Below are 19,738 nucleotides of genomic sequence, written 5' to 3'. Positions count from 1 at the left end.
GGGGCAAAGCTTACCAATTCAGGGTACTTCCTTTCGGCCTAGCTCTCTCTCCCCGTACTTTCACAAAGTGTGTGGATGCTGCTCTGGCTCCTTTGTGACCCCAGGACATCCGCATACTCAACTACATAGACAACTGGCTTATCCTAAAAATAGCCAGCTCAGTGCAGTTAGCGGTTCAACACCGAGGTGTCGTTCTCGCTCACATGAAAGGATTAGGGTTGAGACTCAACGCAAATTGAGACTACTTAGGCGTGGTGTGGGATTCGACCACGAGGCAGGCACGAATGTCTCCTGCTCGGACCGAGTCGATCCCCACTGCAGCGAATGCGGTCAAGCTAGGCCAGTCACTCACTGTCAAACAGTTCCAAGTACTGTTAGGCCTTATGGCAGCTGCATCCAACGTGATACCCTTTGGACTGCTGCACATGAAGCCACTACAGTGGTGGCTCAAAACCAGGGGGTTCTCCCCGAGGGGAAACCCATTTCGCAAGATCAAGGTCACGCGGCGTTGCCTATGTGCCTTGGCCATGTGGAAAAATCCCTGGTTCCTCTCTCAGGGCCCAGTTCTGGGAGCTCCGTGTCGCCGTATCACACTAGCGACGGACGCTTCCCTCACTGGATGGGGAGCGGTCATGAGTGGCCGCTCAGCCACTGAGAGCAGTCCAGTATCTCTGGACATGGGAGCAGACGTCCTGCTGAGGCAGGGGCCGAGGCCCGGGGAATACATGCTTCACCTAGAAGGTACAAGAAGCAAATCTGGAGAGTGTTTGTCCAGGTTCAGTGGACCTCCTTGCGACTCAAAAGATATCGCAATGTCCCCTCTGGTACTCTCTAATGCCTCCAGTTCCTAAAACAGCACTGGACGCTATGGTACAGATGTGGCCGAGGCCTCGTCTGTACGCCCTTTCCCCGATCGCTCTGCTCCCGGGAGTTCTGGAACAGGTGTGACCCCCGAGGGGGCACACCTCATAGAGGCCGGTATCTCAATTAAGGTTGCCGAGACCATCCCTCACTCCAGAGCTCCCCGTATGAGGAAACCCTATGACCTTAAAGGAAGTGGTCGACTGCACGGTGTAACCCACACCAGTTTGACCCAGTTTACTGCCCGCTCGGTACAGTACTGGAGTCTCTGCAGTCTCACTGTCCGCAGGACTAACCCACTCCACCTGATAAAGCAGAACCGGTTAGTGGGCAAAATCCCCTGGTCACACGTTTCCTCCACGGTCGAGAATTCTAGCGTACGGACTGGACGCCATAAGCACAGACGTGGCCATAGCTGCGTCCATACGCATTCTCCCGATCGCTGTGCACCCTGGAGCCCTGGAAAGAGCATGCCGGCATCGACTCGGCTAGTCCGACCATGGTCTCGGACCTCCCCTCTCAGGCTGGGGGCGCGGTTCGCTACCCCCACATGGAGAGATGGAAAGTCATGGCCCCCGGGGGGGCGCTACTCATAGACTCAGGTCTCCCAACCGAGGTTGTTGAGACCCTGCTCCTTTCCAGAGCTCCCTCTACGAGGAAACCTTAAGTGGAACTTGTTTGCCTCATGGTGTCACGAACACCATCCAGACCCAGTTACTGCCCTTTTGTACAGTACTAGAGTCCCCGCAAACTTTCCTGTCCACAAAACCAGCTCACTCCACCCTGAGGGTGTTCGTGGCGGCTTTGGCCTACCACGCCCCTCGTGGAGGCTTGTCGACATGGTTTCCTTGGTGGTGCACTTAGGTTGAGACCCCGAGGGGTCTCAAGCCTCTATTAGCTCCATCCTATGGAGTACGACTCATGGGAAGTATATTTGTCCAGTGTGAGCACTGGACTCATACGGCCACAAAAGAAAGCATGTGGCACGATCAGAGCTGTCAGTAGATGAAGCACGGATGCTATTCCTACTACGTCCAAGCCCTCTGGTCTCCCAACTCCATGGGGAGCCAAGACTTACTCCTACTGAGGCTGTCTGCCTCGAGAAAGCTCTGACGGCAAAGTGTCCCCATTCAGGACATTTGCAACGCTGCGGGTTGGTCCTCGCCCCTGACGTCGTCAGGAATTGACCTCGAAGCCACCAAGCGTAAGAGCTGATGGATCGAGCGTTGCCAGGCCTCCTCTCATTGTAGAGACTCTTATATGAGGCCTCCGTTCTCCAGAGGCTCCGCTTCTGTACTTACAAGCGTGGGTTTGGTCAGGTCTCCCCTCACAAAAGGGTTCATGTTTGAGACCTTCACTCCTAAGAGCTTCTCATAGGGTTGAGCGTTAGCAAGCCTCCTCTCACTGTAGAGAGTCGTTTATGAAGCCTCCGCTCCCCAGAAGCTCCGCTTCCAGTACTTCTTAGCGTGAGTGTAGCTAGGTCTCCCCTCACGGAAGGGTTATCTGAGACCTCCACTCTTAAGAGCTGTCGGATCGAGCGTTGAGATTTCCTCTCATTTAGAGAATCCCCCGTTCTCCAGAAGCTCCGCGTCTAGTACTAGAATAAGCCAAAAGAAATCAGCCATCTCCCTAGCCAGGAGGAGACTTCTCAAGGCGCATTCTTTTAATTAAAAGAAGAGAAGTCGTTAATCGCCATTGGATCCTCGTGTGCCTGAGGGCCGAGGATCACAATACCATTTGTCCTAGTCCCTCGTGTGCTGGCAAACTCCAGACAAAGGACTACTATTCCCCGTGGGCCTGAGGGCCGGGGATCATGTCACCTCTTGTCAGTAGAAAGCTAGACAAAGGTTGTTTCTCTCAAGCCCTGGCAAGATTACCAGGCCGAATTCATCTAGTCCCTCTTGCTCTGGCGTATTCGCAGACAAAGGACTAAGACTCCTTGAGTGCCTGAGGGCCGAGGAGTACCTCTCTCTTGGCTTACGACTCAGCAAGGCTAAGGTAAGTATAGTTCGGTCCCTCTTGTTCTGGCCCTTCCCAGACAACGGACTAAGACTCCTCGTGTGCCCGAGGGCCGAGGAGTGCCCCTTGCACTAACTACGTAAGCCAAGTAGAAGGTCTGCTCTTACCCTCGTTACTAGCGTGAGTGTAGTCAAGGTCTCCCCTCACGGAAGGGTTATTTGAGACCTCCACTCTTAAGAGCTGTCGGATTGAGCGTTGAGATTTCCTCCCTTTTCGGAGAATACTCTACGGAACCTCCGCTCTCCAGAAGCTCCGCTTCGAGCATCTTACAACCCTCTTGTCCGCGGAATGCTAGACAATGGTCCATTTCCCTCGCGTTCTGGCAAATTCACCAGACCGAGTGTAATTCGGTCCCTCTGGTTTCTGGCTTTCTCCAGACCACGGACTAAGACTCCTCGTCTGCCTTCAATAAGGCCGAGGAGTGCCTCATGCTCTGGCTGGCTACCAGGCAGAGGCCCATACTGTCCTCCCCGTGTGCCCGAGGGCCGGGGAGCGCAGTGTCCTGTTGTCCGCTTAGGCTAGACAAAGGCTTATCTTCTCGCGTCCTGGCGGAGCACCAGGCCGAGCCTTGAGTCCCTCTTGCTCTGGCAGTACCCCAGACAATGGACTACCCTCTCCTCGTGAGCCCGAGGGCCGAGGAGTACCTCTCGCTCTGGCTGGCGACCAGACAGAGGCGGACCACCTGGCTGAGGTCCACTTCTCCCTCTGCACTTATCAATGTCAAGCAAAGGTCGAGAACCCTATCCTCGTGAGCCTGAGGGCCGAGGATCTTGTCACCCTCTTGTCCGTAGAATACTAGACAATGGTTTATCTTCCTCGTGTTCTGGCAAGACCACCAGACCGAGTGTAGTTCGGTCCCTCTGGTTTCTGGCTTTCTCCAGACCACGGACTAAGACTCCTCGTCTGCCTTCAATAAGGCCGAGGAGTGCCTCATGCTCTGGCTGGCTACCAGGCAGAGGCCCATACTGTCCTCCCCGTGTGCCCGAGGGCCGGGGAGCGCAGTGTCCTGTTGTCCGCTTAGGCTAGACAAAGGCTTATCTTCTCGCGTCCTGGCGGAGCACCAGGCCGAGCCTTGAGTCCCTCTTGCTCTGGCAGTACCCCAGACAATGGACTACCTTCTCCTCGTGAGCTCGAGAGCCGAGGAGGACCTCTCGCTCTGGCTGGCGACCAGACAGAGGTGGACCACCTGGCTGAGGTCCATTTCTCCCTCTGCACCTATCAATGTGTAGCGAAGGTTGAGAACTTCATCCTCGTGAGCCCGAGGGCCGAGGATCCTATCACCCTCCTGTCCGTAGAACACTAGACAAGGGTTTATCTTCCCCACGTTCTGGCAAGACTACCAGACTGGGCGTAATTCGATCCCTCTGGTTCTGGCTCTTCCCAGACCAAGGATTAAGACTTCTCGTCTGCCTGAGGGCCGAGGAGTGCCTCCCACACTGGCTGGCTACCAGGCGGAGGCCCATACTGCTCTTCCCGTGTGCCTGAGGGCCGGGATGCTGCAGTGCCCTCTTGTCCGCTTAGGCTTGACAAAGGCTTATCTTCTCGCGTCCTGGCAGAGCACCAGGCCGAGCCTTGGGTCCCTCTTGTTCTGGCAGAACCCCAGACAAAGGACTACCCTTTCCTCGTGAGCCCGAGGGCCGAGGAATACTCCTGAGGTCGATCTTACTATCCTCGTGGGTCCGAGGACCGAGGATCTCTCCCACTTGTCCGTACAGACAATGGTCATTTCAGTCCCTCTCGTGCTGGCTGTTCCCAGACAACGGACTAAGACTCTGCGTGTGCCTGAGGGCCGCCGAGTACCTCTCGCTCTGGCTGGCGACCAGACAGAGGAAGACTACCTATCCTCGTGTGCCCGAGGGCCGAGGACCACAGGGCCTTCTTGTCCGCGGAATGCTAGACAAGGGCTCCTTCTCTTTCCACCTTGTTTTTCCTGACACAGCGCAAGGTGTGGAAATTATGGGGGCGTTGGTAGTCTCGTTCCCCATAGCGTTTCCAGACGCGGCTCGAGTTCCCGGAAGGGAACGTCTCGGGTTACGTATGTAACCTTAGTTCCCTGAGGGAACGAGACGCCGCGTCTCGGACCATAATTCCCGCACCCTGCGGCGCTCGCTTCATTCCTTAAAGAGCTGCCGCGGGCTTCAAACGCACGTGCTTTATACTTCCCGGTCGATGACGTCACCGCGCCTGTGACGTCACTCCCTTCATTTCATTGGTTGTTAGACATGATTCAGAGTGCGGCCCGCCAATGGCGTTCCCCATAGCGTTTCCAGACGCGGCGTCTCGTTCCCTCAGGGAACTAAGGTTACATACGTAACCCGAGACGTTTTGTTATGATCACATCCGCATTCCCAGACTTCCATGTGTCTTTAATTATTCATTAGCATTTGAAATAGTCATAATAAAGAGCTGGCAGGTGTATCCAAACTTTTGACAGGTAGTGTAGTTGATAAACTCAATCCACAGTCTGATCCAGCGGACAAAAGCTCAAAGCACAACACACACACACACACACACTCATATGAACACACACATGCACAGTCACACACAAACTCATCTCACAAAGACTCACTGCGGCAATCATTAGTGAATTCTTCCTTAAATCCTGCTGTGGACAAATTAGAAACAGCTGCATTATGACTGATCTGAGAGCATATTAGTGTGCAGTGGTGAACGGGACAGGAAGTGACACGCTGAAGGCTCACTGACACATCTGACAGCACGTACACATGCTGATTACAGCTCGTCTAATCACTCGAATTAAAGTAATTGAATCATCTGCATCACCAGGACCACAGTCAACACCGAAAACAACAGCGGTTTGGATGATCACAGTCAAACCCAATCTGATGCTCACTCATCTACACCCAGTTCAATACAAGATATTAAAAGATACGATTTAAAAGATGTCATGACAAGATATAACATGCAGGATATACAATAGAAAACCCTATTCACAGGAAGTACATCAGTGGATAAATAACTAGGATAAAAGTCCTAATGTTAAACAATTTAGACAATTTGCAGTTCAAATAACAGTTTTGTAGGTAAGAATTAATTAACAAATTATTTTTTTATTTTTTTAACAAAATAATTAAACTGGAAATGATCAACTAAAATATGCATAACAATTAAATTATTATTTTTTTTTAATTTCACAATTTAGACACTGCAGTTCAAATACTATTTCTGTACGAAATAATTAATTTTAATTTTAATTTAAAAATATTTAAATTATATTTAGAAATATAATTTAATATAATGCATATATTTAGAAAATATAAAAAGATGCATAAAATCCATTTAATAAAAAAACATTTTTATAATAATAATAATAATAATAATAATAATAATTATTTACAAACTTTGTAGTTAAAATGACATTTAGGTAAGGAAGAACTAATTAATAAAATATTAGAATTATTTAAGAAACAATTAACAAATGCCTCAACATGATTAAATTAAAATTTGTTTTAAAATTTATTTAAATAAACATAAATTACATTTCATTAAAATATGTTAATATTTTCTTAATTTAGACACTTGGCGGTTCACATAACACATTTTATATAGAATTGTATTATTAACAAATTATTAAAATTAGTTTTAAAAATTATTTAAACAAGCATAAATTACATTTAATTAAAATATGTTCATTATTTTCTCAATTTAGACACATTGCAGTTCATATAACACATTTTTGTATGGAATAATTAATTAATAAACTATTAAAAGTAGTTTTTAGTATTAGTTTTAGTTAAAAAAAAAAAAATTAAATGTCAATTATTATAATTTAGACACATTGCCATTCAAATAACACATTTTTGTACGGAATAATTCATTAATTAAAATTCGTTTTTAGTATTAGTTTTATTTATTTTTTAAATGTAAAATAAAAAAATACATTGATTTAAAATTTGTGTATGAAATAATTAATTAATAAATTGTTAAAATTAGTTTTAAAAATGATTTAAGTAAGCATAAATTGCATTTAATTAGAATCTGTTAATTATTTCCTCAATTTAGACACATTGCAGTTCAAATAGCACATTTTGTATGGAAAATGAGTTTTAAAAATGATTTAAATAAGCATAAGTTACATTTAAATAAAATATGTTAATTATTTTCTCAATTTAGACACATTGCAGTTCAAAAAAACTAATTTTTATATAGAGAAAGTGTAATAAACAAATTATTAAAATTATAATTATGCATACAAATGTATTTAACTAATAGCTTTTCTGTGCTTATTAACATTATATCTCTAATGCTATCTGTAGAACAAGCTTGTGTTAAACCCATATATATAGAATATGCCTCATAAGACACAACTTGCATAAAAAACGATGGTCACATGACTTAACTAAAACACAAGGAGCTGCAAACATCATGTGATCAGCTGGTGTATGTAGGGCAGCAGGTGTGAAACTCTGAAGCATGTGTTCATCTGTCATGATTTCATCAAGAAGCATCAATCCCTCTTTTCATTTAATCTGCGAGCGACGAGCATCAGCACATGGGCGTCACGCTACGAGTATTAAATTAACCCAGTTATGTCTGTCCAGGAGAAAGGATGAGGGTTTAACTCCTCTCAGAGTAATGAAGCTCAAGAGCTCAGACAATCAACTTACTGACTTCACTATAAGGTTGTCAAAGTCACTTTTGCAAGACTTTTCTGTCACGTCTCTTTAACTTTCTGCACACAAACACTTCATCTTTATCTTCAAAAACAACAATTTAGGGAGTTCAACTTTTGCCAGATAAAGCACATTACATCAGACCCACATCAACAGCTTCCTTTGCAGTTCATATAACACATTATGTATGGAATAATAAATGAATAAACTATTAAAATTAGTTTGCAATTTTTTGTGTTAAATGAACATAAATGACATGTCATTGAAATATGTTAACTATTTTCTCAATTTAGACACATTGCAGTTCATATAACACGTTGTATAGATTAATTAATTAATTATTAAAATTAGTTAAAACATTTAATAAGCATAAATTAGATTTAAATAAAATATGTTAATTATTTTCTCAATTTAGACACTGTTCAAATGACACATTTTTGTATGGAAAATTTATTTAAATTTTTTTTTAATTAGTTAAAATGATTTAAATAAGCATAAATTACATTTAACTAAAATATGTTAATATTTTCTCAATTCAGTAACTTTGCAGTTCAAATAACATATTTTTGTATGGAAAACGAGTTTTAAAAATGATTTAAATAAGCATAAATTACATTTAATTCAAATATGTTAATTATTTTTTTCAATTTAGTAACTTTGCGGTTCAAATAACACATTTTTATATGGATTTTTTTTATTATTAAAAATAGTTTTAAAAATGATTTAAATAAGCATGAATTACAATTAATTAAATTATGTTAATTATTTTTTTTTTCAATTTAGACACATTGCAGTTCAAATAACACATTTTTGTATGGAAAATTTATTAACAATTTATTCAAAGCATAATTAAGCATACAAATGCATTTACTGACTTTACTATAAGGTTGTCAAAGCCACTTTTGCAAGACTTTTCTGTCTCGTCTCTTTAACATTCTGCACACAAACACTTCATCTTCATCTTCAAAAACAGAACAATTTAGGGAGTTCATCTTTTGGCAGATAAAGCACATTACATCAGACCCACATCAACAGCTTCCTTCAAAAAGCGTCCTTGAGCAAAAGTGTTTTATCTAGGGCGCCAAAATCTCACGGTGATGCTTTTCTCGCCATCAGAGACGTTAAAGTGGGAATTATCAAGGACAAACAGGTCAACAGGTCGCTATCTCAAACCCAAAACACTATGAATCTGTCTCCAGAGTGTCTGTCTCGCTTATGAAAAGTCTAAGTCAGTTTAAAACCAACAGTTTGTTGAATTCAATCCACGGTTAAAGAGCAGAAGTGTCTTACCTGAGTGACTTTCTCGGTGACGTTGTGTGTGCGGTCGATGAGTTTGCAGGGTGCGATGATGTCCATTTCTCCGGCCGGGAGGGCGATGAGGGGGTCCGGTTTGAAGTCCACAAAGTTGAGCGTGATCTGTGGGATTTTACTGATGGCGCGGTAACGCATGAGATCCGAATCAGAGGTAGAGTTCAGGATGCTGGACTTGTTGTTCATGGCCCCTGTGTCAAGAAACAAATTTTGCTTCAGGTTGCTAAAAATCTTCAGTTTAGTCTGAAATGCTTTCGACATTTATAGTATTTATACTACCATTTGGTATCTTCTCATGTTTTTGAAAGAAGTCTCTTATGTTTTATATTATACTATATTATATTATACTAATAAAGCATTAATTATTATTTTGAAATAGCTTTCATTTTTAGATTTTTAGTTTATGTTTTAGTCATTTTTATGTGCTTTTGACATTCTTTATTAGTTTTTGCTTTGTTTAAATATTTGTGTTTAACTTTAATTTGATTTTTATTTAATTTTAGTTTATTTTATTTCAGCTTTATTTGACTGAAAACTGAGATTTTTCATTTAAGTTTTAGAAATTTTCTTACGTGTCTTTAACATTTTTTTTTGTTTTTGATTTCTATTTCTGTTTAACTTTTATTTGATATTTATTTCAATTTAGTTTTAGTAATTAGTCATTTTTTACAGTTAATTGCCAATGCAATTTTTTAGGTTTTATTTGATTTTATTCCAGCTTTATTTGACTGAAAACAGAGACTGAGATTTTTATGATATTTTTGCAAATGCAACTTTTTTTATTTTCATGTTTTTTTTTTGTTTGTTTAGATTTCATTTTATTTTATTTCAGCTTTATTTGACTTAAAAGAGAGACTGAGATTTTTAATTGTGTTATGTGCTTTTAACATTTTTTATTAGTCTTTGCTTTGTTTAAATATTTCTGTTTAGCTTTTATTTGATATTTATTTAAATTTAGTTTTAGTAGTTAGTCATTTTAATTTCAGTTAATTGCCAATGCAACATTTTTTATTTTCATGTAATTTTTTTTTTTTAGTTTTAGAAATTTTGTTATGTGCGTTTACCATATTTATTAAATTTTGCTTTGTTTAAATATTTCTGTTTAGCTTTAATTTGATATTTATTTAATCTTACTTTTAGTAATTAGCCATTTTATTTCAGTTAACTGCCAATGCAACATTTTTTATTTTTTAGGTTTTTTATTTTATTTCTGTTGTGTTTATTTCAGTTTTATTTGACTGAAAACTATTTTTAGTAGTTTTTGTTTTTGTCAATAATTTAAGAAAAAAACACTGTCATGCTCACATACTGCATCTACTGCATTACAAATACAGTCAAAATGTGAAATATTATTACAATTTAAAATAGCTATTTTCTTTGTGAATATATAGTAAAATGTAATTTATTCCTGTGATCAAATCTGAATTTTCAGTCTTCGGTGTCACATGATCCTTCAGAAATCATTGCTCAAAAAACATTTCTGTTTATTATCAATGTTGAAAACTGTTGTGCTGCTCAATATTTTTGTGGAAACTGTAATTTATTTTATTTTTCAGGATTCTTTGATAAATAGAAAGTTCAAAAGAACAGCATTTATTTGAAATAGAAATCTTTTGTAACATCATAAACATCTTTAATGTCACTTTTAATTAATTCAATGCATCCTTGGTGAATAAAAGTTTTACTTTCATGCATTTCCTGCTCAGTTTTCTCACCCGTGCTGCTGCTGGTGGGTCGAGCCCGGTGCTTCCGTTCCCATTCGGGCCGCATGGCCTCGATATCGTCCACCGAAGATGCACGGCGCATGCTGTGAAAGCTCTCGCGTGAGCGGCTGTTGGTGAGGCTGCAGTTGGACACGGAGGCGTCCGGGTTGAGCCGATGCGGACGGGGAGACGAGTGACCCAGGGGCAGCGCGGTGGGGTGCGGCGGTGCCGGTGGAGGGGACGAGGGGTCGCTGCCCAGGAGGTTGCACTGGTCTTCGGGCAGCAGTGAGGATGGAGTGGCTCTGGCGGTGCTGGAGGCGGTGGGCAGACGGGAACGCTCGTGTTCGGGCAGAGACAGCAGCTCACCCAGCGCAAGAGATTCGTGGCTTTGTGGACGGGAGGAGCTGCTGGGGAAACTCGTTCCTCGTCCGGCCTCCGGATCCTCCCGCAAAGAAGATTTACTGTTATTCCTGGAGTTCAGGAGCGGGAGACGTAAACGGATGCCACGAGCTCGATCTACAACAAAAAAACATTTTTTTTTTTTTTTACAATTTTGGGGAATAAAATGTTGTATAAAATCAAGCAAATTATATATGAACAAATCCCTCTGTAAAAACCTCCAAAATAGAGACAGAAATACAGATGTAAAGTGTGGTGTGTGTAAGTGCTACTGAAGTGGAGATTTATGGCTCAGTGTAGGAGAAAAAACTTTAAAAACATGTATTGTAATTGAAATCTATTGACACAAATAGATAAAGTGCTATGAAAGAAACACTTAACAGTGTCTTTTGGGTGTTTTCTTTCCACTAGTCTGAAAAAACACTTTATGAAACACCAAAAGCCCAAAATCTCAAACCTGACAGGTGAATGAAAAAACTGCACTTAATTTCTATAAATGGTAACAAAAATCCTTTTCTTTCGATAATAAGTGCTTATATATACAGTTGATGTCAAAAGTTTACATACACAATGTTAATTGTTTTATTAAAATGAGAGGTATCATACAAAATGCATGTTATTTTTTATGTAGTACTGACCCGAATAAGATATTTCACACATAGTTCACAAGAGAAAATAATAGCTGAATTTAAAAAAAATTACCCTGTTCAAAAGTTTACATACACTTAATTCTTAATACTGTGTTGTTACCTGAATGATCCACAGCTGTGTTTTTTCCCCTTTTTTGTCCTGAACAGTTAAACTGCCTGCTGTTCTTCAGAAAAATCCTTCAGGTCCCACAAATTATTTAGTTTTTCAGCATTTTTGTGTTTTTGAGCTCTATCCAACAATGACTGTATGATTTTGAGATCCATCTTTTCAAACTGAGGACAACTGAGGGACTCATATGCAACTATTAGGCTCAATCCCAATTCTACCCCTTACCCCTACACTTAGCCCTACCCCTCCGTTTGGCGCGTTCACGTGAAGGGGTAGGGGTGTCTCATTTCTCTTTTGGTTGGAGGGGTAGGGGTAAGGGGAAGGGCCAGATAGCCCTCCAAACGAAGATTTTTCAGGACCTCACTTCAAACGAAGGGCTAAGAGAAATTTCCAACATGGCTGCTCACTCGAGCAAGCAGACTCGTAAATATAAGTAAATTTTGCCTTTAATAAGGATTTTCATGACAATGTTTCATTATATGTATATTACCTTCAATCTTGTGTTTGTGTTTATGGTGTTGTTTTGTAAATAAACGTTTGCAAAAAAATCGCTAAAGTTTGCTAGCAGATAGCACTGATTGCACGATATTACAAAATATATTTTTATGTCATATACACTTGACTGCATGTTAGAAACATGAAAGACCAGTGGCACGGCAATTTGCAACGGTGGTGTAGTGGATGTACGCAGGTAACGTATATGGTGTATACACACTTTCACTTTTTAAATCCCCTCTGATGCGCATTATTCATTGTCCTGCATTCGCCAAAATCATGGCAGTCCACCACATCCAGTCATGTGAATAAATGTAAATATTCGCTCAAAACACCCAATAAAGGCAGTGATGATGCAGTCAGGACCGTGGAGCCGGCTTGCTTTGAAATGTATTTAATGATTGCGCCTAATGCACCTGCGCCCGCTCAGCGCACCAGTAATTTAAATCAGTACATAATAATAAAAACGATACCTTACAAATAAAAAGAAGCTGATTTTTACGATCAGAAATTTCTTAAACCAGTGAACCCCTGTAAACATTTTAGTCCAAGGATCCAGAAAACGAATGCGTTCAAATAGAAAGTTCAAAACGAAATTCACAAATGAAGCATATATACTTCTCCAGGCACCACTACACTGATTAGCAATTTGCCGCGCATGTGATAATGCGTTGTTTGTTTTGCTTATGGCCACATGTGAATGAACGGTGCGTACACCGTACATTTGTACTTATTGCAACATGACAACATTTTGACATCTTGGAATGAGTGATAAACATCTGCGCATGTCCTCTGACGTAACATTAGGAACTAGCGACAACCTATGATGACGTATCACAGTGTTGTAGTGGTGTCCCATTTCTTAGGGGAAATATTTTAGCCCTTCCCCTTTACACTTTGTTTCAAGGGACAAGGGGAAGGGGCGAGGGGTAGGCGAAGGGGTAGAAAATAGAATTGGGATTGGGCCTTACAGAAGGTTCAAACACTCACTGATGCTCCAGAAGGAAACACAATGCATTAAGAGCCCCCCATTAAGGGGGAGTGAAAACTGTTTGTATTTGAAGAACAGTTGAACTTATTTTGTCTTCTGGGGAACTTGTAAGTATCTTCTGTAGCTTCTGGAGGGCAATACTAAACAAACAAAAAACTGATATTTAGGCAAAATGAGAAAAATGTACACATCCTCATTCCGTTCAAAAGTTTTCACCCCCAGCTCTTAATGCATGGTGTTTCTTTCTGGAGCATCAGTGAGTGTTTGAACCTTCTGTAATAGTTGCATATGAGTGCCTCAGTTGTCCTCAGTGTGAAAAGATCATACAGTCATTGTTGGAAAGGGTTCAAATACACAAGAATGCTGAAAAATCGAAAAATGTATGGGACCTGAAGAATTTAAGTTTAACTGTTCAGGACAAACAAGGGACTCATGAACAACTATCACTAAACAAAAAACACAGCTGTGGATCATTCAGGTAACAACACAGTATTAAGAATCAACTGTATGTGAACTTTTATGAACTATTATTTACTCTTGCGAACTATATGTAAACATCTTTTATGTGAAATATCTTATTCAGGTCAGTACTAAATACAAAATAACATGCATTTTGTATAACCCATTTTATTTTGGTAAACTAATTAACGTAAATGTATATATAAACTTTTGACTTTAGCTGTCTATAAGAATTAGAGTGAAAGTGAAAACACTGACGTACTTGAATGGCGCCACAGAACAGGCAGCTTATGATTGAGATCCTGCGGTTCGTGTAGTTTATCGTCCGGCATGACTTCGAAATTCAGAATAAACATGATCACCACGCCATCTTCATTCTTGACAGGAACCACGTCCACCAAACACAGGAAACACGCACCTGTGAGAGAAGAAACAGCGGTACATTAGACATTTGTGCACATGCATCTTCATTACAAGCATGAATATGATATTTGTCAATTACTTCCTTCTTTTATTGCACCAAAGTCATAATAAAAAAATAAGTCTCTATTGATGTTGTTGTTTATTGACTACGCATACAGAGAAATTTATTTAGTAGTCATTATGCATCTTTTATAAATCACAAATACAATGAAAATAGTAGTGTGAAATTTAATTCAAAGAGCAAAAAATCATATCTATATATAAATAAATAAATAAATATAATAATTATAATAAAATGTGACCCTGGACCACAAAACCAGTCATAAGGTTAAATTTGACAAAACTGAGATTTATACATCATATGAAAGCTCAATAAATAAGCTTTCTATTGATGTATGGTTTGTTAGGATAGGACAATATTTGGCCGAGATACATCTATTTGAAAATCTGAAATCTAAGGGTGCAAAAAAATCAAAATACTGAGAAAATCACCTTTAAAGTTGTCCAAATTAGGTTCTTAACAATGCATATTACAAATCAAAAATTACATTTTGATATGTTTACAGTAGGAATTTTACAAAAAATCTTCATGGAACATGATCTTTACTTAATTTCTTAATGATTTTTGGCATAAAAGAAAAATCAATAATTTTGACCCATACAATGTATTTTTGGCTATTGCTACAAATATACCCCAGCGACTTAAGACTGGTTTTGTGCTCCAGGGTCACAAATGTAAAAGACAGTCAAAAACTGAGGATTATTATCCTGACAAACTAAAATACAACATATTACTGAATCATGGGAATCCTCTTGTGGACTAGTTAAGTGAACAACTATCATCTGCCAGCAAAATTAAGCCTGATTACAAATACTGTGTGTGTGTGGTTACATCGCAAATTTACAGACAAAAACACTCAGGAAAATAGAGCTGCTTAGATATTATTATAAAACAAAACATGCATATCATACAGTTCTGATGTAGGTCCAAATAACAACAGTTTCCCAATAACAGACTCTTAAACTGACTACAGTGAGCGCAGAAAACTTTTAAACTACAAAAAGCTGCACAATCCCAGAGATTCCGAGTCAAACAACATTCAAATTATACACAGAGCTAGAGATGTCCGATCATAAAAGCACAAAAAATACCTTTCTGATTCATCTGAAAGCTGACCAAAGGACAGATTTACTCTGTGATTTCATCCTAACTCCCCGATCTTTGAATCCTACACGCTTACCTGAATCTGAACACACAATCAAACAGGACCCAGAGAAGAATGAGATTCAGAGGACTGACGGACAGCAGAGATTCTCATCAATGAACACAGAGAGACAGATTGAGATGCTCCAACTGGCCCACTGTAATCCCAGCTGCGTTTGGAGCAGAAAAACATGGATTACAGCTCCACCAATGCCATCTGGACACGTGTGTTCATGTAGAAAAACAGCACAAAACATCTTCCTCTTATCCTTTATGTTTCATATAATACAGAGCAAATGTAAATGTCAGATTTACAAGATAAATGCATAAACACAAAGCTAATGTGACTAGAAATCAAATAAGTGTAAAATAAAAAACTATGACAATGAGGAAAATCAATATGAAATTTCAATTTATTATATTCATTTTTTTTAATTCATGTTTTAGTGAACGATTCATCACTGAACAATATTCTAAGGAATCATATTCTTTCCTCAATGTACTTATTTTGGTAACTTTACAATAAAGTTTCTTTTGTTAATATTAGTTATTAGCTCATGTTTTTCTTATTAGTTCATTTTTATAATTGTTATTTTAGTGTTTAAATTAATCATTTGACTTAGATTGGAACTTTGCGTATAGCGAATCATTTGATTTGAATCATTCAATTCGTCAAATGATTCACAAACTCGTTCTGATCTAAATCAAATGATTCACGATACGCAATTTGAAGTCCCAATCTGAAACAAATGATTCACGATTCAATCGGAGCGCTTCGAAACAGGGTGTCAGGTTTATGGAGGGAGTTTGTGTGTTTTTCTAGTGTTCTTCCCCCATGTTTCCTTAGGTTTTGCTTTCTTCCAGTGTCTCCCCCTATATTTCAGTGTGTATTGGTTCCCCCTTTTGCCCATATTTGGACTTCCCCCTTGTTAACATGATTGTCTACACCTGTCCTAGTCATTAGTCACCCTTTATAAGTTGGTTTGTTTTTCCCATTCCCTTTGTCCAGCGTTGATGTTATTTGGTGTTGTTCTATGTTTCGTTGTTTCCTTTGTTTTTGCCCATTTTCCAGTCTTTTGTTTACCGTTGTATATTTTCCCAAAGGACTCGGCTCATTACTCCTTTGTTGTCCACCAGTTCCTGAATGCACCGTGACACAGGGAATCATTTTGCGATGCTATGGTTTAACTGATTCGGTGTTTCAAAAAGCTCAATTTCACCCATCACTACGTGCTTTTTTTAAAATCGTTTTTGCTGGGAATCGCTTTGAAATGAGTTTGAATCACTCGGAGCGGTTCCAGCGTAAATGACTCAATTGATTTGGTTCATCAGTTCCTCTTTTCGCATCTTCAGCTGTTTATAAAGTTCTACTAGGCTACTTGCTTAGCTCGATTGTTTTCTCACATTAACTGAAATAAGCATAAAAGGTATGATGTTATTTCATAGATACATTGTCTTTCAATAACTCAGGCACTTTTAGAGCTCCTCAGGAATATTGCTTTTTTCAAGGGTTTTCCAGTTCTTAAATTTCAAAAAGTAAAATTTAAGCACCTTGTATGCACCCTGCATTTGGACTGAGAGTTAGTACTTAGCATTTATATGCACATATAATAGGTATGAAAATAACACAATGAAGGAAAGTTTACATCTCAGGGATCAAAGTCTATAAAATGATCTAAAACATTCACTGCAATGACTGATGAACACAGAGACTGGGTGCATAAATACATACAAGAACAATAAACAACAGAGCCCTACTGATGTTAGGACAATGTCCTGAAAAATAATCCCATCTGAACACACTGAACACACTGAACACACACACACACACACACACACACACACACACACACACACACACACACACACACACACACACATACGTGCAGATTAAGAGTGGTCAGGAGGAAGGATTGCACTTTAATTCATTATGCTTCCGTCCACTTTAAAAGACTAATCCACTCCAAGATTCAGACACACACACACAAAACATCCCAAACTCACACACAAACACTACATCTGTATTTGTTCATCATCTGTATGTCTGGATGGAGTTCTATAATCCCAGCAAAGTGCTCTGAGACCCAAATCACTGATGTCCTGCATTAGAAATACATAAGAGAGGAAAAAAGATCAAAATAAAACTGATTAAAAAAAAACAGGAGGTAAATGTGAATGTGCACAAAAATTAAATAACATTAAATTAAATTAATAAAATAATTAATAAATTAATATTAAATAAATCAGATTATTGTTATTAATTATTATTAATAATTTAATTATAAATGTTCACTTTTAAATGTGAAACAAAAATTGATGGTCAACATTTGGGATTATTATCTGGATGAACTAAAAACACATTTCAGGAATCGTGGGAATCCACTTGTAGATTAGTTAATGTTAAATAAAACTGATTAAAAAAGCAGGAGGTAAATGTGAATGTGCACACAAAATAAATAAAACAAATAAAAATAAATTTTTAAATAAATAAAAAAAAATTATTAATAAATTAATTATAAATCTTCACTTTCTAAATGTTCACAGGAGATAAATATGAATGTTCACAAAAATAAATAAAATAATAATAAAAAAAATTATTGTTTTTAATTATTATTAATTAATTAATTCTAAATGTTTACTTTAAAATGGTAAACTAAAATTGCCAGTCAATATTTGGGATTATTTTCTGAATAAATTGAAAACATATTTCAGGAATCGTGGGAATCCTCTTGTGGACTAATGTTAAATAAAACATTTAAAAAACAGGAGATAAATGTGAATGTGCAAATTAAAATAATAAAATAAAATCAATCAATCAATCAATCAATCAATCAATCAATCAATAATATTGTTATTAAATAATAAAATAATAAATAAATTAATTATACATGTTTACTTTAAAATGTGAAACTAAAATTGATGGTCAACATTCAGGATTATCATTTGGATGAACTAAAACATATTTCAGGAATCTTGGGAATCCTCTTGTGGACTAGTTCATGTTAAATAAAACATTAAAAAAGCAGGATATAAATATGAATGTGCACACAAAATAAATAAAATAAACAAATTAAAATTATTTTTTTTAAATTATTATTAATTAATTGTAAATGTTTACTTTAAAATGGGAAACTAAAATTGCCAGTCAACATTTGGGATTATTATCTGGAGGAATTGAAAACAAATTTAGGAATCATGGGAATCCTCTTGTGGATGTTCAAAAACATTTAAAAAATAAATAAATAAAGCAAAGAACTGAGAACTGTCATTGTTATAATAAAACATATGACCTGATAAACAAAAAAAAAACAAAAAAAACTGATGATATAAAAATATAAGCAAATTCAAAATATTAAATTTTTTTCCCTGCTTCACAGTTGTTCCACAGAAAAACCTTTGCAATGAGATTTTATTTAGACCAGATGAAAAAAAAATCCAGAAATCTCACGTGTCTCCTCTAGAGTCTCAAAACTCAATATGAGCTCAAACATTTCTCACCGAATAATCTGAGCTGCTATTCAGTCATTTTACAGCTCTTATTATTTCTCTTTTAATTATAAACAAATTTAAGTTGCTAAAATAGATCAGACTCCATTAAATCTTGTGAGTGATGAAAGAGCAATCACTGAGCATAACATTTCCAGCAGGTTTAGTCCTTCTGCTTTTTGCATGTATGTTCACAGCGCCACCTGGTGGACAAGATTATAGCCACAAGTGACTAATCAACTTCAATCATTCAGCCAGAGGGTAAAGAGAAGATATACAGCATAACAAATCTCCTAAACAATGAAATGACAGCTAAGTTTTATTTACATATGAGTGTATTCAGATCAGGTTTTAATAGTCTGCCTATAACTCTCTCTTTCTCTCTCGGTTGTTTTGTGCTGACAAATCTTTTTATTGAGTTGCGGCCACTAAATCGTTGTCCCACAACATCTCAATGACAAACTCCCAGAACACAGCCTGAGCTGCTATCAGCCGCATTCATCAGGAGCAGCGTCCTCTCCATCAGTCTGAGCGACGGTTCTGCTGCGTTCACATTTCTGGAGGAAACACTGATCACTCACCACAACAAAACACCGCCTGAGGTCTGACGAATCATCTACTGCACAAATATTTCACAGAATTACACACAAAACAAAGACAGAGGCGTGTGACTGATCCTTAACCCAGACACTGCTGGAGAACATTTTATTTTGGTGGGGCAGGGTAACTTAAGATCATATTTAAGATCATAATTTACACTGTAATCCTGCATTATTCTGCAGTTTCATGTTTATTTGACCTATTTCACCAATTAGTAATTCACCACAGGACTTCATAAACTAGAATTACAAGTGTCAAACATTGCTTAACCCAGGGTTAAGTGTGGCCTTAATCTGAGGTTTCAAATGAGGTTAACTCAACGAATATTTCATTTGCATAGATCTAGGCAACTATGTTCAAAAGTAGTTAAAAAATAAAAATAAAATACTAATAT

General features: G+C 38.6%; 1 protein-coding gene across 1 annotated transcript; it reads right to left on the bottom strand.

The window, feature by feature from the left end:
• Nucleotides 1-2,117: 2,117 nt before the first annotated feature.
• Nucleotides 2,118-18,749, bottom strand: LOC141300369 (voltage-gated inwardly rectifying potassium channel KCNH2-like). Its single transcript, XM_073830643.1, has 7 exons — nucleotides 18,707-18,749; nucleotides 15,296-15,301; nucleotides 13,894-14,049; nucleotides 10,541-11,044; nucleotides 8,805-9,016; nucleotides 4,067-4,165; nucleotides 2,118-2,228 (listed from the first exon to the last, which is right to left on the bottom strand). The coding sequence occupies exons 1-7, from the start codon at nucleotides 18,747-18,749 to the stop codon at nucleotides 2,118-2,120; spliced, it is 1,131 nt and encodes a 376-aa protein (XP_073686744.1).
• Between the last annotated feature and the right edge of the window lie 989 nt (nucleotides 18,750-19,738).

The sequence above is a fragment of the Garra rufa genome, chromosome 24 (assembly GCF_049309525.1).
Source record: "Garra rufa chromosome 24, GarRuf1.0, whole genome shotgun sequence".
Classification (NCBI taxonomy): Eukaryota; Metazoa; Chordata; class Actinopteri; order Cypriniformes; family Cyprinidae; genus Garra; species Garra rufa.
This window is presented reverse-complemented; position numbering and strand designations above follow the sequence as displayed.

Excerpts from the sequence above, each read along its gene's own strand:
- LOC141300369 (XM_073830643.1), bottom strand. The coding sequence starts at position 18,749 with ATGTTTGAGCTCATATTGAGTTTTGAGACTCTAGAGGAGACAC. Across the intron at positions 11,045-13,893 it reads TGTTCTGTGGCGCCATTCAA|ATCGAGCTCGTGGCATCCGT; the intron begins GTACGTCAGTGT and ends TTTTTGTTGTAG. Across the intron at positions 4,166-8,804 it reads TCACCGAGAAAGTCACTCAG|GAGGGTGATAGGATCCTCGG; the intron begins GTAAGACACTTC and ends TTCTACGGACAG.